Source organism: Antedon bifida, chromosome 10 (assembly GCF_963402885.1).
Source record: "Antedon bifida chromosome 10, ecAntBifi1.1, whole genome shotgun sequence".
Lineage (NCBI taxonomy): Eukaryota > Metazoa > Echinodermata > Crinoidea > Comatulida > Antedonidae > Antedon > Antedon bifida.
The window spans coordinates 15,265,398-15,292,587 of NC_136235.1; the positions used below are offsets into that span (position 1 = coordinate 15,265,398).

Sequence of the window (27,190 nt, forward strand, 5' to 3'; positions counted from 1 at the left end):
AGTCAAACCATGGTTAAAAAGCTATGAGATAATTTCTCAATTGATCATAAAATCAAAATTGTAGGCCTAATTGTGCTTGATTAAATAATGTTCCTGTCATCCAATCATAGAAATACTAATCAAGAAAGTCTATCTGGTAACTACCAATACCATAGAATGGTACCGTTTAGATTTTACAGGAAATTATCTCACTCAAACCAATGCATTGACAATTCAAACCATGTTTTGAAAACATTTATGAACCATTGTTTATGAGAAACAATGCTCTTCTAAAGCTAGTTTCAATCTTTCCCACTGTGAACCTTGCTATTGTTTTAGCTTTCACACCAGTCCCACCCAATTTCACTTCCCAAAGTATATTGATCGAAACGTCGAGAAACTCAACAGTTCTTTTCAGAACTATGTGGTGTACCGCAAACTTTATAACAACATTTGATTTCACCATTCAAACCTTCAAACATTTATGAACCTCATGCTGATGAGAAAACATTATAAGCCTTGGAATTAATGTCTTACTCAGACATGAACACATAGATTTCATTATTTCAATTCAAAAACTATCAATGTTGATTGAACATGCTGGTATTTTGAAGCTGTTTGATTGTATTTTACTGAATTGCCCATATTTGTTAGGTTTAGGTTCTAGTTGGAAATTTGCTTAGTAAATATTTAGTAAAAAACATACACGTATCATACCTTTATTTGTTTTGTCTATAGGTACATGTTAATGTTTGATTTTGGTCGAAATAAATGCAGAATTTAATTGAATACTTGAAGACAAATTAAAACACTCGGTCGTAAAGAACACTATTATAACTTAAAAGACTAGAGACTTTAGGTGAGTCTAGCTATTAAAGTACAGGAACAGGAAATGGTATAGTGCCCTCTATTTGTTCCTGCTCTCAAAACTTTCCCTAAATGGTTGTATTGAATTGTATGTTGTCTTCCTCATATCAAATATATATAGCGGTCGTATTCACCATTAATACACTAAGAGAAACACCCTAGCTTAAAATTTTAGAAGCAGTGGGCTCTTTCCAAAATCTATTTTTACCTGTGTTTTAAATGTTTTTATGCTACTGGTTAATGCTTTTATACAGTGAAATAACAAAATAAAAATAAGAAATACATTTTTGTTTGGGTGTTATATATTATGTAAATTGTGTATACAGCTGTGTATGACAATATTTAATGTTTTTGAGTTATTAACTCAATCAGAACATTTATTTATTTTTTTTTTTTCCATTATTACAATTAACTAATATTCACTTCGACAATGATGATGACATAGTTAATGTCAAAATATTGAATCCCAACATGATGGCGTGTATTTAATTGCTTGGAGTATTTTATTGTGTACATTATTATGTACATAATTCTGCATAAATTGGCAGTTTCTAAGGGGTAATTTCCAGGGACCTATTTATTTACTGTCAATTCACATCTAATCCCTAGTTCCTTTTGGTAATTAAGCAAGATTATTACAGTTCCGTTTTGAATGTTTTGTTTAATCTTGAATCACAAAATTCAACACATTTTTATCTGTATGCTTCAGCTTTAATTGCCTTTAAACGCCTCACAGTGCATTCTTGAAGTAATTATATTCATATTTCAATCTTTTATACTTATACTACATTAGTTTGAACTTAAATTTCTATTCATAATTGAATAAGTTGAATACGGTTGAAAATGCATCGCATATTTGCAATATATACATACAATTATTATCACTTACCGTATTACTGTAAAAAGAAATTATTATTTTTGTTTAAAGTTGGTCATCCTATGTGGCTTGTTTATAGAATTTTATAGAATAGGATAGAGTCTATAAAATTGAATTTATTTCTTTATAAAATAAGATCTTCTTCAGGAGGTATCCCTCATCCAAAGCCTTCATTTACTTACTCTTGTTTGCAATTCTTAACCATTTGTTTTCATTTTGTCTGTCAGATCATATCACCATCTAATTTTGGATTTGCCTCTATTTCTTTTCCCTATCCTTGGTTGCCAATTTAACATTTACAAAATTAAATGTTGACATTTGTTATTTGTAATGTTAAGATATATTTTGTTATACATTTGTTAATGTATCTGTTTCAAACAAACATACTACACCCACAATTACTTGAAATAAAGAAATGCAATCATTAACGCCTTTAATTACTTTCAAGAATTTTGTAGAAGTAATGTACTTTTTTTTTACTAAACAAAAGGGACTGTTAAAAATGCAATTTGCCCGAACCATAATACCCAACTGACTACACAAGGCTAGTTTTCTAAAGCGTTGTGTACACTATCAAACTAGTTCATGACTAAAAAGTGTGATGTGCTCAAATATGTTAGAGATATGCTAAAATATGGTAGTGTCCATATATAGGCACATCATATTTTTTGTCACATAAACTTTGATAGTGTAGCTAGAGCTTTATGTAACAAATATCCTTACACAAATGACATGAATGAATATACAACATTTATCCTGTCTACTCATGACAAACACATTGATTGACAGAAAACAGAACACGGAACTTTATGATATGACCAATCGAAATGGTTATATAAAAGTAATAATAATTGGTTAGATCCATTGGATTGATGTTGCATTGACCTTTGAAAGTAATTCATTAGACTAGTTGCAATGGTCATGTTGTGTTAAGGATGTGACTCAACTCATCTAACTTTAATTCAAATTATCATTTTGAAGGGCGAATTGCACAAACTTTTCAACTTAAAGTGTTCAAAATGTTAGCTATTTATGTAAAATTCTCTCCACGAATGAATTAATCTTTTAACAAAGAATGTCACAAGTTATAATTATTAAATCATGTCACATGATTTGAATTATATAAAAAACTAGAGGGTACTCCGAGAGTACAAACCTCCGCCTACTGTGAAATTCTCCTACATAAAATGTCTCCGGAAAATAAATTTTTTTTAAATTTTTTTTATTAGTTCTAAGTGTAAAAAGGCTAACTGCACACTACAAAGTTGTGGATGAGAGTTTGGTGTAATGGTTATGTATCCAGTCTCTCACAGTTGAAATCGCTGGTTCAAGTCCCGCTGAGGGTTTTTTTTTTTATTTCTTTTTTTTGTAGACCTTGATCTTTGACCCTGACCCTTCAAAATTTAACCAAAATTAAATGATGAGTCATTGATCATTGTGGCTAAGTTTGATGAGAATCGGATAAAAACTGTGGTCTCTTGGCAGTAAAATAGTATTTTGTCAGTTGTGACCTTGACCTATGACCTTTTCCCCTCAAATTCGAACTCGTCTGAGCTTTTGGGGTATAGATCATTGTGGCCAAATTTGGTGAGAATCGGATAAAAACTGTGGCCTCCAGGCTGTTCACACACACACAAACATACATACAGGGGTGAAAATATAACCTCCTTGGCGGAGGTAATAAACATTTTTGTATTGGTATTGTGCAGTATGGTAATTAATATTATGTGGAATACCATGTTGTATTTTAACAAAATCCAAACATACTGATATATTATATTATTTTTACTGATCAATGTTTGATTTATTAATTTCTCACTGTCTTAAAAATTATTGTAATTTTTCAAGAAAAGTAACAGCATCAGCTACACCGTATTGTATGCCAGTACAAAGAGAGAGATAGAGAAAAATGATACAGTAGAAAGTGTCCCCGTGAATAGGGGTTGGCAGTATAGTGTTTAAATATATTGCCCCTCATTTATTTCACATAAAAGTGTTTTACAGGAACGTCCTCTCTTAGTTTTGGTGACTCTTTAATAGTGGTGACACAAAAGAGGGATTCAACTATAGTAGATACCAACTTTTTAAATTGGGTATATTTGTTTTTTCCTTCCAGGCTGAAGAAGAAACGAGAAGAAATCAACTCATGAGAGATATGGCCCAACTAAGGCTTCAGGTAAATACATTTTTTCATAATAAAAATATTCTGATCATCCTTAAAAATAATATATGACCCTAACTACTGCGTTGTTTAATATTTAGCTAAATCACAAATCATTGAGACTACATAAATTCAATAAATTAAGCATTTAATTATTAATAAAATTTAACGATTAATCTTTTCCTTGAAATTACAGTTTATGTTTTTCTACTTAGAAACTAATTAATTTTCGTATCAGATAAAATTGCGGTAAATGTATCCTTATCTCCAACATTCAGAATCAACATAGCGTATTAAGTAAGGTGCATATTTTAAACTCTGACTTATAAATAAGGGAAACTGATCAATTTGTGTCAGAACTATTTTGTTTTTAAGTTGATCGATTAAGAGTTAGTATTTAGATGACATCCTGAACATCTATTTTAATCGAAGGGATTTACAGCCTACGGGGTGCCATATTTATGGTGCCTGTTATCTATAATGTTCTGGTTAACTTGTGAAATAATGAGGAGTATTTGAAGGTATTAGCTGTCCATCAAGGACTGATTTAAAAGGTTCAAAAGCATGAATGCATAAATGACCATTTCTTCACTTCAAGCACTTTTGTTCTAAAAGTCTTACGATGAAATGTGTTGAAGCTAAAACCTTCGTACTATAGCGTGTACTTTTTTCATGCCTTCATAAAACGTTTTAACAGCAGAATGTGTAGACGCATTTAAAAGTGGAGCCTTGGTACGGAAATACTGTATATAATACTGTTTCTGGTAGTTTATAGATAAAGATTGTTTTGCAGTCAAATCGTTTTACTGAAATATAACATGTTCCCTCAGGTATCAGTGATTGTGCAATGATGTAATTATTACCCCCAACACTGTTAGAAGGAAGTGCGAAACACTTTACATGCCACTTTTCTGGTAATAAGCATTTACGGTCAAATATTGCACTGACAACTTTGTTGGGTTGACATTATCTTGATCTAATTGAGGTCAAATTAAGAAAGCTTTATAAAGCTTTTAAACATTTTATCCAGTAGAAACATGCAATAAGTAAACTGTATCAATGTAGAAGGTTTAAAACAAAGTTCCAGAAGAGGTCTCTAATTGTGTGCTGGGTCTTCTTTTATGTCCTGGGTCTTTTTCCTATGTCCTGTCCTGGAATGATGACTATAGGGTCGTCTGGAGATTATTTGCAACCCTAAAAAAATTTATTGTAAATAGTTTATGATCTTTAACATTACAACCAGTGTGCATGTATTTTGACTCTTTCCTTTCCCACTTCTTCCATCGATTTTTTTTTTGTCTCACTGTTCAAATACCTACCCTTTTTCATACGTTACCACATTAAAAAAAGCACCCTATTTGAATAAACTATTACAATTGTGAGTTTATATATTTTAAACACATCTTTTTACTTGTTTTGTCTACTCTATTGGGAAAGACAAAATGTTGGTGAAAATGAAAGAAATGAAAATAATCAATGAATTCACTGCAAAACTGACAGGTGATCCTAAGGCTAATGTTGTTTATCATAGTTTTTATGATCATTTTGTTACTTTCTTTTTAATCTAGCATGCCAGAGTTTGGTTAACAATCAAGATAAAAGAGAAAAATAGGGGAGACCATTTCGTATGCACAATTTAAGAAAGCCTCAAGCTTAGGCCTAGACCAAAATATCATCTAGATGAAAAAATAGACAAAATAGCTACTTCTCTAAAACTATAGTAGGCCATAAGAAGAGATGCTTTCTTCAGATTGTTTTGTAATTGATGGATATTTATTTTATATTGTACAATGAATTAATACTTTTGTAGCATAGACAATGAATATGGAATACGTTGTTATACAGTACAAAGTGGCAATAAAGATTTTTTCAAAAATTTGATTTTAAATTAAATAAACAACAGCATTTAAAACATGACACAAAGCATTGATATGCTGTATCTACATTTATTTCAGATAGTGATTTTTAAATTACATAATTAAACTGATTTAAAAATAAAACCTATAGGCCTCATTTAATCATTAAATTTAATTACAAAAAAAATTATTGCATTACTTAGAGAAAATAATTTCAAACACTACTGATAGAGAAAACATTCTTATATAATATTAAGGGCATGTTAACCTACTATAAATTATGGACAAAATAAATGTTATTGAACATTAATTGAACATTTACACCTAAAAAATGTCTCTCAAGAAATAAGCACCCAATAGGCCACTTTAATCAATGTTGTAGGGATTTTGAAAAGACAAGCAAGGAAATAAAATAAGGATATTTTCACAAGAATAAAATACACAACTTTTAAAAACTTGTATTCAAATGATAGTGCATGTTGACTAATTATCTTCGACACATTTTCTTCGTAATTGTATTGCCCTGTCCATGTTAATCAGATTGAACAAGTTCTTCTTGGCTCAGAGGAAATGCTGGTTCGAAAATAACAGTAATTTTCTATTGGTTTTGTTTGCGTATCAGCTTGCGGAGTAGCGCCAGTCTGTCTCTAAAGATCTCCAAAATTGACAAATTACGATTTACCCACAAGGCTAACATAGTCATCATTTTTTGTCAGGGTTAATAAGAATTTTTTTTCTTTCTCTGGATTTAAAACAAATATCAATTTGTTTTGTATATAATTTTCAATTATTATAAGTTATTATAATCATTTCAGCTTACTTTAGTGATTCTTTAGACATGACGTAAGATATTCATAATCATTAGCTCCTTTCAAACAGGTTTTGGCAGTACTGCGGTAAGCAAGCATGAGTTATATTGCCGGTTTAGACACAATTCCCATAGAAGGTGAATTGTGCCAATTATATGGTTTTCTGTATGAAAAGGGTTTAAGTCAGAATACAGTATATCTTTCTATTGTTCCACCCAATAATTTCAATGTTTTAACAAAAGTTATTAATTTCAACTTTAAAGTAGCATTAAGCAAGCTAGCAGGTTATTATAAAATACATTGTTTTGAAGGTACTAATACTATAGGCAATTAATGTGACCCATTTCCAAATACATGTGTTTGTATATGCTTGTTTTGTTCATTGTGTTTATTCACGCATTTAATTGTTTTTGACATTGAAATATTACAGCCTATAATCTGGAGAAACACACAGAAAAAAAAACAATTCAAACTTCTCAATTACTTTTTATTGTCCACCATAAAATTAACTTATATTGAATGATATACCTGTCAACAGAAAAAAAAATCAATTTATTACTGTATTGTACATTGCCTCGCCCTTCAGATGGGATTTAAAGTAGTGTACAAGTCTTACTGTATATTGCACATGTTCACAATAAAGAACACTATTTGATAAGAATTGTGGTTCATTTCTCAGTGTGATGATCATGGTACTGAGCTTTATGGCAAACCTTCTTATAATAAAGAGGGCACCAATAAATACATCAATTGCATAAGTCTAAGAACATACACCCCCTTTTTTTAAAATTAAACATAAAACTGGATCCTTATTTTTGGTTATTTTCAAATTCCTTTCTGTCAAATACTATCATTCAATCCTACAGGCTTCCGATACTCTCCATTCATCTTCGGTTTTCTAAGTTGTCTTCATCTAATACCCTTCAACAAATCCTTCCAATCAATCTTCACATTCGCATTTCTAATCCTCTGTACGTCTAACCTCAGTCGACCAATCCCGAGTCTAACAAATTCTATTCATCTAATCTCTTCCATCAATTCTCACCATTGTACTACCATAGCTTTCCAATCTTTCATTCAACATCCCACAATGTCTTTTTCAATTGCTTTTAATCATACCATACATCCCAGGCCATCCAGCTTAGAGTGCAACATGTCAACTGATGAGAAAAACATAAAGAAAAGAAAAATAGAGGAGAGAAGAACATTACATTATTAATAATACAGTACATCAACTGATAAAGGTTTTAGAAAATCTTAACAGATTGTTAAATTATAAGTTTTAATAGCCTCCCCTTCCTCCAATTCTGTCTCACCAAAATATGCTTCATCGAAAACCTTCTTATCCATTTTATGTACTACTCACACATGATTGAGTCATTATTCCTAGTACCCTACTGGATCCCCTCATCTAAGCCATGACACAGGGGAATTCTAAGTTTTAGTTGTAGTACTTAGTTTGACACTGTGCTTAGATTTAGCCAAACCGCCCACTTAAATAATCCTAATTTAGCTGTCAGTGTAATAAGTTGATGATTTGTAGTAAAGTAGCTATTTTAAGAATAAAATAATTTTCAATAAAAATATTAAAATAATAATATTAAAATTTTGTTTAGGTGCCATATGCACTTGTAATATATTCTAATCAACGTGATTGTTTTAAAATTCATATAACTTAGTTAAATAATCTATTTATTACAATTTGTTTATCCAACTTTGCAGATAAGTTGCTTGTCTTTAGTTCAAAAACATAAGAATAATATGAAACAGTAAAGATTTAAACTTGAAGCTTAAAGTAGCAATGAAAGAAAAATCAGTTGTACAAACTTGTGAAAACTTTTTGACCTACTACTAGTTTATTTAAACTTTGCTGCCCTTTTTCCTGTGCCAAACATCTTATTCATGGAGTCCCTTGTCTACATTGAAACTCCAAAGTGACAGTTTATATTTCATCATATCCCCACTGTCATTCTGTAGAATTGATACGTTTTGGTAATGTCGGGAATAAACTGACCTACTACAATTGCGGTTTGCATGTTAACCGCTTGAAGTAACCACGTATCTGCCCCAGTGTTGTCACATCTCCAGGGAAAAGGATGATATAGAATTTCCGTTTGTTTGCTATCAAACGAGGGATTACAATCTCTAGATAATGTCAGTCAATACAACCCAACTGATTTGTTCTTGTTAATAGATGAGTCAATTCTTGAAGAGCCACTTGCAGGAATCTAGTCCGCTTGTGCTGAGTGACTGCCACACCAATCAATCTGTGCTTCTTGATATAATTTAATAATCATTACTTTGATAGCGATGATTTGTTTGGTTAGTTTTTGAATTTGGCGTCTAAGATATGTTACTTGCGATGTTTACTAGCAACAATAATCTTTTGAGTATTAATTTTGCTGTCAAAATAGGTGAGGAGTAACAGGGGCTCAGTATTTTCTTCCTAGATGGCCTTGTGAATTTAATATTCAGAACAACTGCAAGATTAGTTTTGAATTTGTATCCTGTTGTCAAAACTTTTTTTCTGTTTCAGCACAATCCAACAATTCACTTTATCCTTGAATCGCAATTATCCTGTCGATCTCTTAATCTCACATTTTGTTTTGTTATTTCTGTTTTAATTACATTTACTTCTGAATGAAACAATTATACATAATTATTATATATAACTAGCGGTTTACCCGTCCAATGGATGGTGAGCATCTAATTAATCAATTTAGAATGAACTCTTTGCAGCTTTTGACTGTGATAGAGAATATGGCTGACAATTACCGAATGCAGCATTCACCCATTGTATAAAAATTGGTCTAAAAAACACATTTGTCACAAAAATTTGCCATTCTACCATAAAGGGAAATAGCTTAAAAGGCACAAGTATTGATCATGTAGTTTAGAAATTTGGTTTAAACGTACTGTACTGTATAAACAGTGGTAACAAAATCTTTTCAAAAACAGAAGTCTACTTGTCAGGTTTTCCTCCTAATTCAACTAAATGTCAAAACAATTTGTTGAAATTGTACTGTTAAAGAATAAATTCATATAGTGAAAATGATTGTCATGACAGGCGTTTCTTGAAGAAGATGATAAGGATATATTTATAGATACTTTCTATTGTTATTCACTTTGTTTTATATAATCCCTGGTGTTTCAAATACAAAAGTCTTCAACTACTGATATCATAGAATATGAAATTGTTACAAAAAGTTTAATATTGGCAATGTTTATGAAATGCTAAATGTTTTTCCATTTTTCATATACCCCTCCTCTACACCTGAAGATGGCCAAAAAAAACATAAAAATTAATGATTGCAGTAATTGTTTATAAACAAAAACCATGTTAATAGACTTTAAGGGTATGTTCAGACTCGCCCTTAAATTTAACGCCACAGATTACCACATTGCGCTATATAACAAATCGAAACAAACGCTGCTAGTGGTGTTCTAGAAGCAGTTTGTTTGCATACTGTAATTAGGTTGTGTTGATTTGTTTGTGCTCTAAAGTTAGACACCGCAATGTGACTGCTATTTGGTTTCTGCTGAAAAACACTCATTTAAAAACAGTAATGCATATAGTACTGCAATATACACACACTTTCTGACCCCCTACTTCACCTCCTAAACGTTTTACACAATTAAAGTTAGATTAAAATTAGTATTGTGGCAAAAACAAAATGATGAAAGTGACATTAAATGAGAAAACAATATTATCATGACTGACTTAAGAAAGCATTTGAACATTTCTTTTCTATTACATTTGGGAAACATGACATAAACGTTACACGAATATTAATTTAGATTTATTTCCAGTCGTGTAACCTACAAAATCAAAAACATATGGCATTGAAGCAAAATCAATTACGAGTAATTTCCAATTTCAAATATTACGATATGAATTTGTCAATGTAAATTGCAGTTCAGTGCGATGATGAATTCCATGTTCTGCGTATGATATTTTAGCTTCCATACAAGCTTTACGATATACAGTAACAGGAAAATTTCTTTTTTTAAGGTTATTTAAAAGTTTTTCCATTATTATTTAATTATATTATTGTTTAAATGACAAAAAATATGATGATAATTAATTAATAATGATTATTTCATAAGAACTTAACTTTAGTAAAAAGATCACTAGATTTTATTTGCTATTTTTAAGGATTTCTTTTTGATTATCCAATAACAAATATTTGAATAGATTATGTTATTCAACCCAGCTTATTAATGAGTCCATGCACCTTAGAAACATTTTCAGGTAGATAAATCATGAATGATTCCACCGAACTTTCGAGTTAAAATAACTATAGTGGGACATTTAATTAATAGGCAAATTGCCTTAAAATGTGACATGTTTCAAGAAACTATTCTCATCATCAGAACAGAAAACAACGCCTAGAGTACTTATATACCAATAGGACAGGTTGTATGTAAATGAGAAGGTAATTAGCAAGATAAAACACCAAGGAACGTAGGTAACAAACAATCATATGGCAAGCGTGACGCCTAAGTTATAGATTTGTTTGTTCAAGGAAGGTTTACTCCATTGTCAGGTAAAATTGCGGTTGCTGTACATTAGCTGTATTGACCATTCATTCTCTTATTATAATATGACAAGCCAAGTAAAAATTAGTGAAATGGCTTAATACCTCTCATGATGATTGCAACTCTACTCCCATATGGAACGCCTCCTCTGTGTTCAGTTCACATTTATCATGCAGTACACACCAATCGTCATGCAGTACACACCAATCGTCATGCAGTACACACCAATCGTCATGCAGTACACACCAATAGTCATGCAGTACACACCAATCGTCATGCAGTACACACCAAACAACATGCAGTACACACCAATCGTCATGCAGTACACACCAAACACCATGCAGTACACACCAATCGTCATGCAGTACACACCAATCGTCATGCAGTACACACCAATGGTCATGCAGTACACACCAATGGTCATGCAGTACACACCAATAGTCAGGAGAGCCACCTTTGAGAGAAGGACAGTGATTGAGTTCACTTATGGTTATCCTTGGCAATTTTCCTAAAATTGAATAAATAAGTAAAAAAATAAAAATAAATGATGTATTTGAATTACATTATTGAAATTGAGTCTTTTGTTCGTATTTAGCCTAAATTATTGGGTGGGATTAAATACTAAAACACAAGATTCTTGGTCATATGGTACTAATTTTGTGAGGAATTAATGCAACTATGTGTACAAAATTTAATTTTATTTAATATGATACATAAAGTGAAAAGTAATGTTAAAACTGTTTTAGATTTGATTTTAATTGAGTTTATAAATGATTTCACCTCTATATACTAAAATGAAAGTGTCCACATTTCCTCTGAGCTTGTCATGTCGATCATATGAAACACATTTTTTTTTTTCAATGTTGTTTTGCTTCGGGATTAGTTCTATACACTCAACTGATTAAATTTGGAGACTTGCACCTTTATCACTAATAACAGCAAATTATTAAAAATTGCGGGGGAATTTTTCTTGCCATATTTACTAACAAATTTAACTTCATAGGACTGATCAATTTATTGCCAGAATTAACTTGTCATAAATTAATTTGTAATAAATACAGTGAAAGTTTGTGTAAACACTGTACATACCTCACTTATGAGATTTGGCCAAATGCCCCAAGAGATATTCAAGCTATACTGTATCATAAGTCCTGCCTAAATTAAAATTGATAAATTGGCTGTAAAAACCTATGAAACTATTATGTTATGCTTACAAATTTAATTTGGCTAATTATCACAGGCTATTAATGAATGCTACAGCCTCTTGAGGGTTTGTGGCTGTTTACTTTATCCTTCTTGTTGTCTCAAATGTAATCCCAGACAAATAAAATAGAAAATATCTTGCTTATTATTTCTAAATTCACATTCATAGAGAAACTCTGTAAGAATGAGAAAAAGCTGCTCCAACCGAGATTCGAACCAGAATCTTCTGCTTGATATGCAGAAATCCTACCATTAGACCACTGAGACTCCTCAAGAACAACACTAGTCTTTATTAAATTGTAAGCTAGTCTGTATACATGTGGACAAATTTTGCCAAAAAATACCTCTACCTTATACCACTTGAGAAATCGATTCAGTGATGATTGCTTCACAATTACTTACAATCATTTAATTAAAATATTGTTATTTAGTTTTATTTAAATGACAATTGTGATTAAATAAACCATGGTTTTTAATGTTTTCCTTATTTATAATTTATTACATTTTAAATATCAATTTATAAATTTGTTATGGATTTTCCATATTGTTGACTTAAGACCAAAATGTTTCTAAAAAGTAGAAAGCAATTACAGATAAAACTATTAAAACAATATAAACGCTGATTGCAAAATAATGCACCATACTGAGTTTAAATTGGATTCAGAAATTAAAGTATCGGTTTTACGATATTGAATGTTTTACGCAGTTCATCTGTAACATTCTTTGGTCGCAATGGACCAATTTTCATATTTTTTTAATATATATCCCTTTAAGATTGTATGACAGGTCTGCTTATCTGGTTAGTATACGTCAGGGTACACGCACATGGATGAGGTTACGAGTATAGGCTTCAAAGCCCCCGGGAAATCAAGATATTTAATTGGTTAATCCACTCTGTACGGTGCTAAACTGCATAGTCAGCCTACATTGAGGGTCACCAGACACTTTCCACTAAGTCCCCAATCCACAGCGTTTTTACTATATAATTACGCACACTCTGCGGTTTCTTTCCGGGGCGGGTAAAAGGAAAAAGCCAATTTTAATCGAGACCTGAATTTTGTTGAGCTTTTAGAAAGTGAATGAGTGAATATCATAATAGAATTGTGTTGTGTAGTGGCCTCGTTTAACTTTGCCAATTACTGTTTGTATCAATTTCTCGATGCAACTTGTCAAACTAGATAGGATAAAGATTGTGAAAAAAATTCCCTTATCACTGTTCACGTCAATAAAAAATATGCTAGCGTCATTTGGCAGTTAATGTCAAGATATTTTGACATGTTTCATATTGCTTTGAAATTTTTATTTAATTGTATATTTTTATTTAATTTAATATAACATGTTCTAATTTTTTTTGTCTTTTGAGAGTTCGTCCTACTTTTATTAATAATTGTATTATAGACATTTTTTTGTTCGTAATGTTATACATTTCTAATATTTTTTAACTGTAAAAGTAAAATTCCATGCTTATATAGAGCATAAACTCACCTGAATTTAGGTTAAATTTGGACATAATACTTGGTAAATGGTTTATTTTCCACAAAGCATTTACACTTATAGAATTTCTTGGTTTTGGTTACTTTCAAAATGTTAATACTGTATATAAATGTTATGTCTTTACTTTCAGACTGAAGTACAACAACTTGAGGGAAGCATTCAACCAAGTGAGGGCAGTCTCTCTCCATACCTTGTACCTGATGCTGAGACTTTAACTAACCACCTGAATCTTGTCAAACAGCTTGCTTCAAGTGCCCGTTTCATCGTTGTCATTCCTAAAGCAGGTAATGATTACCATGCCATACCAATCCCGTACCTGTACCTCACAACCTTTACCATACCCAGACCTCCCAACTTTGAAAAATGAAATATCGGAAGGTTTTTCAATTCTATAATATTTTCAAAAATGCTTCAAACAGAGGGCACTATCTAAAGGTATAATAGTACGTCACACATCCCAAAGGGGGAAATAAGGTGCCAACTCATTCTTTTCACTTATTAACCAATGCATGAATTAAAAAGTAGTAGAAATTATTAGTAGTATTGTGATATTTTTTTTTAGTTTATTCGGGAAAAATTGCATTTTAGCGATAGAGTGAAAGAACTTTCAGAAGACTCCTGCCATCTTCAGGAGAGTTGAAAGGTCTGCCATACCTATCTCGCACCAGTGACCATACATCATTGCAAATTGCATCATTTCATACCTTATCATACATTACAATATATACCTCCCCGTCCATTTTTAACTCCTTGATAGATTATTAATTACGTTCAATTCAATACAGTGTGCAAGAATAATGATATCAGCACAATTTCTAACTGCTAGGCAATTCCTTAATAACTTCCATCTGCTATTAACAGAGGATCTAATTAGAAATTAACTTTTCTGGCCTCAAGTGTTGGCAAAATAAGTTATAATTTAAGATGGATAATTACCCTGATCCTATCAACTTATCTTTTTCTGATGCAATATTGTAGAAGTTGCGAGTTCCTGATCTAATTATATCTACTGTATTATAATTATATTGTTTCTAATAATGTCGACAGGTAAGTTTATTAAGACCCTACTGAACAAGGCTCTTACGTCATTGCATTGATAATTGCATTGATAATATCTCATACCGGTATTAAATCATTTCTATGGTTTGTAAGCTAATAGCTTCTGGGTTTTCTTTTAACCAGTTGCTAATAAAGACAAAATTATCTTTTGTTAATTAATAAAGCAACCTTCTGAAATGTTAACTTGATTATAAAAAGTTTTCAACAGAGAAACCTGAACATGGTTCATACATTATATTGATAATGCCTATTGTGTAGCGTGTTTTGCTACCTATGTAACAACTATTCTCAATTTCATTTATCAAAACCACTACCACTTGGATTGGTTGTTGCAGTTCCTATTTAATTCCTATGTGATGCAGCAGTCTGTACATGTTTACTAAAACATTTTATCATCATCATTTCATCCATTGTCAGCCCACTATAGGGGGAAGGCCTCCCCAAGCTGAACCCGTCCTTTCCTGTCCTGTGCTGCTCTCATCCAGAATACACTTCAAATGCAACAATCTTATCTCTCCACCTCTTTTTTGGTCTTCCTCGGCCTTGTGTGCCTGTTCTTGGAGTTCATTCTTTGATAAATTTTGTCTAATGTTCTGCCCTTCTCCATTTCTTGATTTTTACTTGTGGCATGATATCCTGAACCCTAGTTCTGCTTAACTTTCTTATTTGCAACATGCATCTTTCCATACTGCAACTCAAAAAACAAAATAATATTTTATTCTGTGAGTTCCATAGCTTATAAATTGTAGTTATCAAGATTGAACTATTCAGTATTAGATGTATTATTTGTGTAAATCTAATTACATAAAAAAACCTATACCATGAATTTCACTTCTTTTGGTCAACTCTCTGCAGATTTTTGCTGTTTGATTTTACCTTTTTTTTTCTAATTCGTCAGTTTTAAAATTACATTTTGGACATTTACCAATACAATTTTGATAGAGGTTTCACTGTAGTATATATTTTTTTAAATTCAAACATGTGGTGATATAAAAATCTATACTATCAATTTCACTTCTTTTGGTCAACTCTCTGCAGATTTTTGCTGTTTGATTTTACAACATTTTTTTTTTCTAATTTGTCAGTTTTAATTTTACATTTTGGACATTTACCAATAAAATACAGAGGTTTCACTGTAGTATATATTTTTTTTAATTCAAAGACGTGATGATATAAATATTTTTAACTTGGCAGAGAATATCGTTGGTGTCAGCATTAAGAATAAAATGAAAGTTTGTTTTTATAAGTGGTGAGTAATAAAATATAAATCACCACTCAATCTGCATACACATTATAAACACGAAGCAGTTTCCATGTCTGACACCATAATGCAATTGTAATTAAAAGCTCCTAATTGGTTAATTATAGTCAGTATTACTACTACAGCTCGGAAATAATGAACCAATCAAAATTACATCTGACCTTTAATTGATTCAATCGGTCATGCTTCGTTTAACGCCTATTTGAGTGCATGTTGCCAAAGTTTAATCAAATATTATACAGTTGTAGAAGGCTGTACATTAATACCAAGGTTTAGATAGTAATTTGTCACAGTTGTTTATGAGAAACTCTTTTTCCTTTTTTCAAGGTTGTGTTTAAAAGCTATTTATAATGAAATTATGTTTTAATGCAACATTTTGGTGTGTTTTTTTTTAATTTGAGAATTACAGTTTGCATCCTGTACAGTAGTGACTAAAAGGGGTAAAAGCATTTCCTCTTGATGTTAAAGTATTTGTATGTCGAGGCGTTTAAGTAACAGGATTGGATTTGAAATGGAAATCAAAGTGTTATAAGAGTTTAACCTTTTTGAGTGAGTTATTACAGGGGGAAAGGCATAGCCTGATTCGGGGAGGAGAGCCAACCAGGACCTCCCTAAATTTCAATACGCAAAAGATGGGACATAAGTTTAAGTTCTTCATTTTACAATTTTTAGGCCTTGGGCAGAAATATAAACATTTTAACAAATACAAGCGAATATGAATAGTAAATAAAAGAATGAAAAAGTAGAAAAAGGAAATTTTTTTGTTAGTGAGTTCTGCTGCCCCAGTGGGCTTAAGGGAAATTGAGGTGTCAGAAATTATGTACATATTCACATTTCTTTAGTTCAACTGTCATAAAATTGGAGTTGTGATAACAACTGTTTAATAATAGACTAATAAAAACAGATTTTTAAAAGAAGTTTTATTTTGAAGCTTGGTTTCTGATTTGATTTGTGTCAGAAATGTCAACATGGAGAAACGCGTAGTAACAGCCCTGCTAGTTTGTTCCTTTCAAATTTAATTTAAAGACATCTTAAGGCTCTCTTGGGTAAAAGTTAGTTTGATAAACATGGAAAGTGTATCTTTCTACAGACTTAAAACTAAAGATTGTATAAAGTAATATATTTTCTTTCTTAAGTTTGCTTTTCAAGGTTTAATGTACCCTTGTTTTTCTTCAGATCTCGTTCACATTATACATTTTTGCACATCTTGGCTCTGACGCTACACCTGCAACCTTCAGATGTTTTGCCCTGATATAATTGTACTGATGTTTTCAATGTATTATCCAGTACAATTAACATCAGAGGAGAGCAAACATCTGACCTAGTAACTTAGCTCCCTGATCTCCCTGAATCTACTTTGTATTTTAGTTAAACAATTTTCATTGTTAAAATACTATTTTCAATTTTGGGAATAAAGAAATACATTTCGTAATAGAAAATAAGATGCCGTTGGTTTTTTATTCTCTGAAATTTTTTAGGAAAAATTTAGCCATGTTTCCACAAGTGTATTTGGCATACCAACAAGTTTTGTAGTGGTTGTTGTTTGTATGTGTGTCAATGTCTTTAAGTTTAAGCTCTGTCTACATTATCAAACTAGTTTGATAAAAAAAAAGTGTGAGGTGCCCAAATATGGTAGTGATATGACAAAATATGGTAGTGATATGACATCATCATGTCCATATATAGGCACATCACATTTGTTTTCACATAAAGTTTGATAGTGTAGACAAGGCTTAACACACCACTTCGTGACTCATTTTAGTTTTGGTCTCTGCTATTTTGTGGGCCTAAATCTAACCAGCTTTCTTAAATCTTTAAACATTTTATCACTTTTGCAGAAATGGTATTTCTTATGTTTGGCCTGGCTGTTTTCTACCATGATTTGCAAATATTAAAGGCAATTTGTTAGAATTGAAATGAATAGACCTTTAAAAAAATCTTTAAAAACCTGTCAAAAAGAATCATTCCATCTATCAATTATTATATCTATCAATCATTTAATCAAATTGGTATTAACAGAAAAAAAAAATCTGATTTCAAATTAATCTTTCATTTTCAAATGTGGCATCTCAAATGGTGTCGCTTTTGATAGGCAAGTGATATGCTTTTTTATTTGTCGTTTTAGTGATTGATACTTTGGACATGAGCAAGAAAACTCAGCAGGGCGCCCGGGACACGATCAAGTACCTCGAGAGAGAGTTCCACAAAGGAAACAGGTTCGTCACCTTAATAAAGTTTCTTTCTGTTTTTTGTAGCAATTTCAAAGTTAGTTTATATTTGGTCCATCCCCTGAGCTTACATAAAAACGTAAGTTCATCAGATGAGAAGGTCAACTTATGCTCACCTCTAATACCATTATAAAAACTTTTTTTTTTGTATGTTATTAAAAAATGTACTTACAGTTTTAAAATGATTGTAAATTTTCATCTTGTTTGCAATCACAAATGAATCACAATTTTGTTATTTTTACCATTGGTTTGATAAAAAGAGTTGTATACATTCATATGTAAAACAAGAGTAAACAAGACATTTCAAAGAACTAATAAAAGCAATTGATTTACCAATATTCAGTTCAGACTTAAAGCAATTCAAACAAGTAAATGCTTGAATTTACCTATTTTTACAAAACTCATGTTGTCCTGATTCTTTGATTCCTCTGTGGTATGTTGGATGAATCCAACAAATATAAAAGCTTATTTACATTGAATTATTTCTAAAACAAAATCGCTTCGTCTGCTTTTTATTTTTTTTATGCAACTGATTGACTTTTAAATTGCTTTCTGAATCTATCTAATACTGCCTGACTTGTGTACAATTTCTTTGCCAATTTCATTTTCTTGTATTTTGCCTTACACAAGCTTCATCCTATACTGCAATACCTTTATCTACCTCCTGTCAACTCTAGTATCATCTTCATTTTCGTAATCAAGCACTTTTGAAAAGGAAATTATTAAGACATACATTTTAGCAGAGGCTATGATATGTACAGATGTTATGCAAGTTTCTCAAATTACATTATGAATCATCAAAATGGTTTTGTTCATTTGCTTTTCATTTTAAAATCATTTCTGAAGTTAATAATAATCTTTGTAGGTACCTGAGAGCTCAGAAGGAAAATGAGGTTGTTAAATCAGTGAAAAGAAAGAAGACAAAGAATGAGGATAAGCGAGTGTGGTAATATTTATCTTCTTGATTCATAAATGATGAAAATCAATAATCAAAAATTACTGCAATGTTGTTATAAGTTATAAGTTTCTTTTATTCACCCATAATGAAATATAGTAAAAAACATCAATATAATAGAGCGAAATATGGACAAAAAGGAAGTAGAGAAAAGGCAACTGCCTATTGAGCTCAACTTTCAATTCTTTTAGAAGATATCAAGCAAATCATGTACAAATTAATTAATATCAAGTACATAGTATAAATATAATACAAAGTGAAATAGTTACTGTAAGATAACATCAAATTGTAAATCTCTATAGGTCATTTTATGGTATCTTGGACTGTTGCCGATACTTTGCTCATCAGAGTTCTGAGTATGACTCAAGTGGAATGGTTACAATCCTCACCAGCTACAAGATTGAGCAGACCTTGCCAGAGATTTTACACGCACTCATCCAGAACACAAGATCTGAAGGAATCAATGTGGAGAATGTGACTGTTTTCCATGCTAAATGGAAAACACAGGGATGACCGATACCGAAGCATGGATCAAAGGGAATGATCTGAGTCAAAGAATGCTGCTACTTCTACTTCAGCTAGGTCTAGATATTTTACCTTAACTTTAATTCAGGGTAAGGTTAGTGGAAAAGAGCAGAATTAAGGAAGTTTACTCAAAGGGTTGTCCTCACTAAATGGAAGAAACAGAGATGACTGGTAGTGGTACACATGATGCAAGAGGATCAACACTGACCTTTTGCAAATAGAACACAGAGTGAGCACTAGATGTTTTGAAATTGTGTAGAGGAACCAAATGGACTAGAATATCAACTTGAATATGCAAAACCAAAAGATTGAAAACATACAATACAACTACTATGCATGTAACTAAGTATAAAGTCATGATAGTCATACATGAACACATCGAGCAAAGTGAACATACATACATAATGGGCTTCAGACATAAATCATGTTAGAAAAGATAAAGGAGAATTCTAAATGTATTGTATACAGAGTCAGAAAGAATGACCAACTCTAGATACAAACAGATTCATTGTAAAATCCAGTGGACGAAACTTTCAAGTAATAGAATGTTGTGATGTCTAGAAGAATTTAATCAACAAGAATGTGACAAGAAATTCCTGCAGAAATTATACTTCTGAAAGGTTTGTACTTAAAGAAGTTCATTCTTCCCACCTATGGTATTTCTATTTCATCATTTTTTCGCGCCGTGCCTTTAGGCGGTTATAGTCCAGGACGGAATCATTACAAAACGGTATCAATGCGGGAGCTATTACTTATGAAGACTGAAAAATAGGAATTTGTAAACTTGGACTGGCACGTCTGGGAGAAGAGAGTCTATGAATACATCTGCTGATATTAAATTTTCCGTTGAATGGCCCTGCACATTACACAAATGACGTAACCAAATAGAGAATTTCGGGCGTACACAAAATGTTTTGTTAAACAAAAATGGTTGATAATTTATTAAATAGAATATCAATAAAAGCATCATATAATGAAGGAAGAACAATAATAATAAAATCTGTCAATGAGTCGAACAGCATTTTTCTAGTTAGAAGACTTCAAACGTCATGGGTTGATGTGCACTTGATGGGATGTTGTTAGAACTTGTTTGCCTGTTGGCCTGGATTCTAAGAATTCATTACATGGCTTTGTAACAGTTTTTTTTACTACTCTATGGTTTTGTGTTAAATTAACTATCATTGATGACAATTGCTTTGAACATTTTCTGAACAGCTTGATGATTAAGATGCCCGGCTTCCGATCAGAGTGTATTGGGTTCAAATCTCATCTCATGTCAGAATTTTTTCTAAAGGCATCGTGTGTATGTTTGTTTTGTGAACCGGAATGAATTCGCTCATGGCTATCCTTGGCAGTTTGCCTGAAAAAAAAGAGAAAAAGAAGGCAGTTTGCCTTAAAAAAAAGAAATCTTGGAAGCCAAATCATAATTGAGGCATTATTTCAACTTAGCCGACAAACCTAAAGTCTTTTCTTTTTTGCCCACTGTGGTATTATACAAATGAAAAGTGTAGTTGCAGCTCAAAATACACAGCCATTGACTTTTTTCATTGTATTATCTCAAGATATATTGCCATTGAACTTTTTCATTGTGTTTTTTCTTTTAAAACTTGATATATCAAGCTTCAATATATAGCCTATTTTCTGTGTTGCATAAAGAAACTCCGTAATAAGAAATTGGCATGGACTGCCAGTGGTTTTTTCAATTCAATTCAATTCAATTCAAAGTAACATTTATTTTCTTCAAATAAAGCAGTATACAAATGGTGTAAAGAAAGGTAAAATGATTGAAGAAGGCATGTTCAAAAAAGCAAAAAGCTTGTGGCAGACATGCCCAAACAAAGACAAGATTTAAACAACACGGAAAAAAAAATTAAAAAAAAAAAAATTTTTACATTACATGGGTTAAACTAAATAAGAAAAATAACTAAAAAAATAATTTAGGTATAAATTAAGAATTGATTCGTCTTCTTAATCATCATAATAATTATTATCATAAAATGTAATATAATAAAAGTTAATACTTGGATGTGAAATATCTTTTAAGTTTAAATGAAAAGCTTTTCTTAGATACAGCATCTTTAATATTTGAAGGTAGTTTATTCCATAGTTTAGGTCCACTAAATCTTATGTTATATTGAAATGATGTTTTTTTATGAAGAGGGATATGCATATCCTGTACAGTTCGAGTTCTATAACTGTGAAAAGATGCGTTTGGTTGGAATAAATTTGTAAATTGAGGTGGGTTTAAGGAGTTAATCGATGAGTAGAGAAAAGTACACTGTTGAAGATAGTTAAGGTCTTTCAACTTTAAAAGGTTTAGGGAGGAAAATAAGGGATCTGAGTGAGCTAGTGGTGGTGAACCTGATATTATTCGAACTACTTTCTTCTGTTTGATAAATAATCTGCTAGTGTTGGACTCATACGTGTTGCACCAAACCACATTGCAATAGTTTAAATATGGTAAAATAAGAGTACAATACAAGGTATGAAGAATGTTTTTGGGAAGAAAAGAAGACAGTCTAAAAATGATACCAATATTTTTGGATATTTTATTTTCAATTTCTTTAATATGTTGCTTCCAAGTGAGACCTGAATCAATGGTAACACCAAGAAATTTCGTATTTTCAACAAGTGGAACAATATGTTCATTAATTTTAATATGTCTATCATCAAGATTTACAGGTTTGCGAGTGTTTCGAAACAAAATAGAACAGCATTTCTTAACGTTAACGGAAAGTTTGTTTGCACGGAAATATTCACACACTTTAGTCAGTTCCTGGTTGACAACCGCAAAAAGTGACTGAATATTTGGATTGGTATAAAGGAGGGTAGTATCGTCAGCATAGAGGCAGAAAGAAAATAATTTGGAGGATGAACAAATGTCATTTATATATAAAGAAAATAAAAGTGGGCCAAGCAGTGAACCTTGGGGGACTCCACATGATATTGGTGTAAAATGAGAGGTAACATTGCTATATTTAGTACATTGAAATCTATTTGACAGATAACTTTTAAATAGATCATTTGCAGGTCCACGAATTCCATAAATGAAAAGTTTAGATAAAAGAATGTTATGATTGATAGTATCAAAAGCTTTTGATAAATCAATGAATGTTCCAATAGCAAAATGGTTGTTTTCAAATGCATCCACAATACTATTAGTAAGTTGTAAAAGAGCCATTGAAGTATCATATCCTTTTCGAAAGCCATATTGATGGTCAGAAAGAATATTGTGTTTTAAAATAAATTTGTATGTCCGATCATAAATGATGCGTTCAAACATTTTGGAGAAAATAGACAGAATGGAGATAGGACGATAATTGCTAATATTAGACTTGACTCCAGATTTATAGATGGGGGTTACTTTTGCAAGTTTTAATTTGTTTGGAAACACTCCTTTAGACATAGACAGGTTAAAAATATAGCAAAGTGGGTGAGAGATAAGGCTACATGTTTGCTTAACTATATTAGTACTAATATCGTCAAAACCTGGGGCCTTATTGTTCTTGAAATATTTGACTATGTTGAGTATTTCATTTTCGTCAACAGGGATAAGAAATAGGGAATTGAGAGTAGGGTTCGGTAAGTAGTCTTTATAATTTGTTGCATGTGATGGTATTTGACTTGCAAGGGTAGGTCCAATCTGTCCAAAAAACTGATTGAAAGAATTTGTAATTTTAATTGGATCATTTGATAATTCGCCATCACATTCAATTTGTAAGTCGGGCTGATTATTCTTAGGTTTATTCAATAAAGAATTGATAATTTTCCAAGTTCCTTTGATATCATTTTTATGCTGTGAGAAGGTGTTGTTAAAGTGATCAATTTTAACTTGTCTAATCAATGTGTTAAGTTTGTTACGGAAACGTTTATATTCATTTTTGTTTTTTTCAGATGGGTTATGCAAGAATTTAGCATATAATTTGTGTTTATGTTTTGTGGATTTTAATAAGCCATCAGTCATCCAAGTCTTAAGTTTACGTTTCTTATTTGTTCTTTGTTCAAGAGGGAAGTTTTTATCGTACATATGTTTAAATGTGGTGTCAAATAAATTATATGCCTCATTAGGATCTTGTGAATTAAAAACATGGTCCCACGAGGTTGCTTGCAAATCTAACTTAAAACTTTCAATATTGCACTCGTTAATTATCCTAGTATGCAACATTGAATGTTCAGATCTCGAATTATGGACAATGTTAGTTAAGGAAGAAATGTTAAAAATAGGTAAATGGTCAGTGGCATCACTATAAATTATTCCATTGTGGTTGGGAAATTCCGTTTGGTTGGTAATTATATTGTCCAACAATGAGGCGGTAGTAGCAGTAATTCTAGTGGGGCGGTGAATAAGAGGAAGATAAAAGTTGCTAAACATGGTATTTATAAAATTGAAAGAATGATTACTTGATTCGTATTTTAAAATATCAATGTTAAAATCACCTAGTAAGAAAACAGTCTTGTTCTCATTGGAAAGGTTGCTAAGTAATAGCTCTATTTTATCTAGGAATGCATTCGTATCCAGTGAAGGGGCCCTATATATAGTGCCAACAATAATGTTTTTGGCTGATTTTTGTTCAATTTCAATAAATAGGGAATCACAAATAGATTGGTCAATTGACAGATCTTCTCTTTCTCTAAATGAAAGTTCATTTCGAACAAACATTGCTACACCACCGCCAACTTTCAGATGTCTGTGTTTAGAAATAAAAGAGTAGTTTGGAATATGCATTAAAGGGCTGTCATGCTTCAACCAACTTTCCGTAATAGAAATTATATCAAAGTTGAAATTTAAGGAATTTAAAAGAATATAAATCGAATCAAAATTACGACTAAGGCTTCTGGAATTAAAGTGTATGGTGGAAAAGCTTTTCTTATTATCAATTTTTCAAGGAAAAAGTAAAAACAGGAGTCAAACAACAAGATTGGAAAACATACAACGCAATGCTAATGAACCGACAACATGTTCAAAAAACAATACGGACAGACCGACAAAGTCAGGTCATCATAGAAATGCGCAGTAAAAACAATATTAATAAAAGTAATAAGGCAAGCATGAGGTGACGCAAAACAGGAAAAAGTGTCCACAGTGTCATTTGAATGTCAATAAATTAGCATGCAGTTATTATTCATAATGATAAAAGAAAGGCATGCATGCATGCAATTTATGTAAGTGGTAATGTATAGTTAAAATGATTTGATAAGAAAAAGAAACAGTTAGTTGATTACTTCCCTTCGTTTGCTGATCTTCTTTATGAGATGTTATCCAGGTCCAGAAAAGTACGAATATGGTGTCTAATTTCCTTTCCGTTAAAAACAGAGCTAGCATAGATTCGTCCGTCAATAGACCATGCACTCTTCACCTTCTCGTGTTTACTTGCTCTGTATAACAGCTCCCTTCTACGACTGGTGAGATCTTCCTGTATAGAAATGCCAGAACCCTTTAATTTTCTTCTCTGTACAATCACTTTCTTTCGGTGTTGATATGAAGTAAATTTAACAATAATGGGTCTAGGTTTTGATTTCTTCTCGTTACGTTTGCCTGTACGATGGGATCGATCTATGTGATCGGAGGATAGATCAATATCCAGTTTATCCTTCACCATATTAATTATTAGATCATTAGTATTTTCTCCTTCTTTCTCCGACATTCCAAATACCCTGATGCAATTCCGTCGACTATATTGCTGCAATGAATCTAGTTCAGCATCCTGTGCTTGGATTTTTTGCTCAAGATCATTGATTTTATCAAGATGATTAGAGGTTTCGCCCATTGCGAGCTCAATGTCGAAGAGCCGACTTTCGATTTTATCAAACCGATCTATAAGTGGCGTGAGTTTGGACTCAATTACCTCTGATATTAAGCATCCTAAGATATCCTTGATTTCCTTACTTTTAAAGGCAATAGCAATGCCGTTGTTGATCATGGCTGCCAGCTCGTCGCATTGTAGAATCTCGGTCTTCGTGGCCTGTACCACCTGTGTGGAATGCCTAGTAGATTGCTTTGTTCCGTCCTTTGTTGTAGACATTACAGATCCGTAGAGCAAAACAACAGTAAACCGTAAAGCAATCACCGATAATATTCACAAAACTCGTTTAAGAGTTATAGGTAAACTTGACATCAATAATAAAATCACAGTTGAAGAGGAATTGCAACAGGTAAAAATATGGAGATATGAGACCTTTAGGAACGTGTATATGCTGATTTACGCCATCAAGCTAGGAGCTCATAAAAACACGTCTACTCAGCACGGTGATAGGTATCTATTTCATGTTTTAGAGGATGTAATACAATTACGCAGACTATTTAACAGTATTACATTTCGTTACTAATCAATTTTTTAATAATCTTACTTTCTTGATTGAGTAAGAATACCAACTGATCAATTTGTGAAAGAATACAAATTTTGAATCCTGACTTTCTGGATGTTTTTAGACCACTGTCAAGTTATAACATACATGTATTGATGTCTGTATGTGGTTGGACAGCAGTAAATGTTTATTGAATAATTGTTCAGTTTCTAATAATGATGATCAATATTCATACTGATCAAATTACAGTTATAATAATACATTACTAGTTTCCATCATTATTTGGGGATGGTAACAACCTCAAATTATCTATATAGATCAGTGTTTATCAAATTTCTTCGAAAATAATCATATCAGCAGATATAATTCCTAAGTTTAATTATTCAAATTGTTAATTTAGAGATTAAAACTTTAAAAATAAATAAAATTGTACTTGTTCATAATAAATTGAGTTTGAATGTGAAAATATGGATGCTAATCTTTTGTGCTTATGTATATATATAACAGACACAGACTCCTACCTATTTTTTGGATTACATTCTAAGGGATCTAATCGGGGATCTAATTGTAAGGTAGGGAATTAAAAGTGCTGAACAGCATGAGTGGCAGTTGTGTAGTGTATTCAATTCAATTCAATTCAACTTAAAACTTTTATTTCTTCCTTCAAGAAAATGAGGACAAAGTTTTGGGTAAAAAGCATGAGAGTACTATAATTTTGTTAGTGCTAAGATTTTGTTGGATTTGGAACAATTTTGTCAAAATTTAATGTTCAAAAACATTTATGAACATTCAGTTTTGAACTTTGATATAGATTCACTATTTTTTCTTTTTCATATTTTATTATTGTGTTTTTCATTTAATGAGAGTTTTAACCCAATCGACATAAACAGATAATTCCTTAAATGAAATATGTAAGATTTAATTTCTTGTTTTGTTCATCTCAAGTCCCTTCTGAATTGATGAAAGAGTATTAACTCCTTAATGCTGCATTTTTATGGTTTGAATGCCATAATGTTCAGTATTACTCTGTTTTTAGAGATGAAAAAATCAAATTAAATGAATATGCTTATT

The 27,190-nt window shown here is 31.6% G+C and overlaps 1 protein-coding gene across 1 annotated transcript in view; it reads left to right on the forward strand.

Moving 5' to 3' along the window:
• The window catches only part of LOC144853694 (nonsense-mediated mRNA decay factor SMG5-like), a 58,239-nt gene extending 36,734 nt beyond the window's left edge, over positions 1 to 21,505 (forward strand). The window contains exons 15-19 of the mRNA XM_078711469.1: positions 3,840 to 3,899; positions 13,916 to 14,069; positions 18,231 to 18,321; positions 19,199 to 19,279; positions 19,591 to 21,505. Coding sequence (XP_078567595.1) covers positions 3,840 to 3,899; positions 13,916 to 14,069; positions 18,231 to 18,321; positions 19,199 to 19,279; positions 19,591 to 19,801 — 597 coding nt within the window. The 3' untranslated portion in view covers positions 19,802 to 21,505. The remainder of the gene's footprint in view (positions 1 to 3,839; positions 3,900 to 13,915; positions 14,070 to 18,230; positions 18,322 to 19,198; positions 19,280 to 19,590) is intronic.
• The last annotated feature ends 5,685 nt before the right edge of the window (positions 21,506 to 27,190 follow it).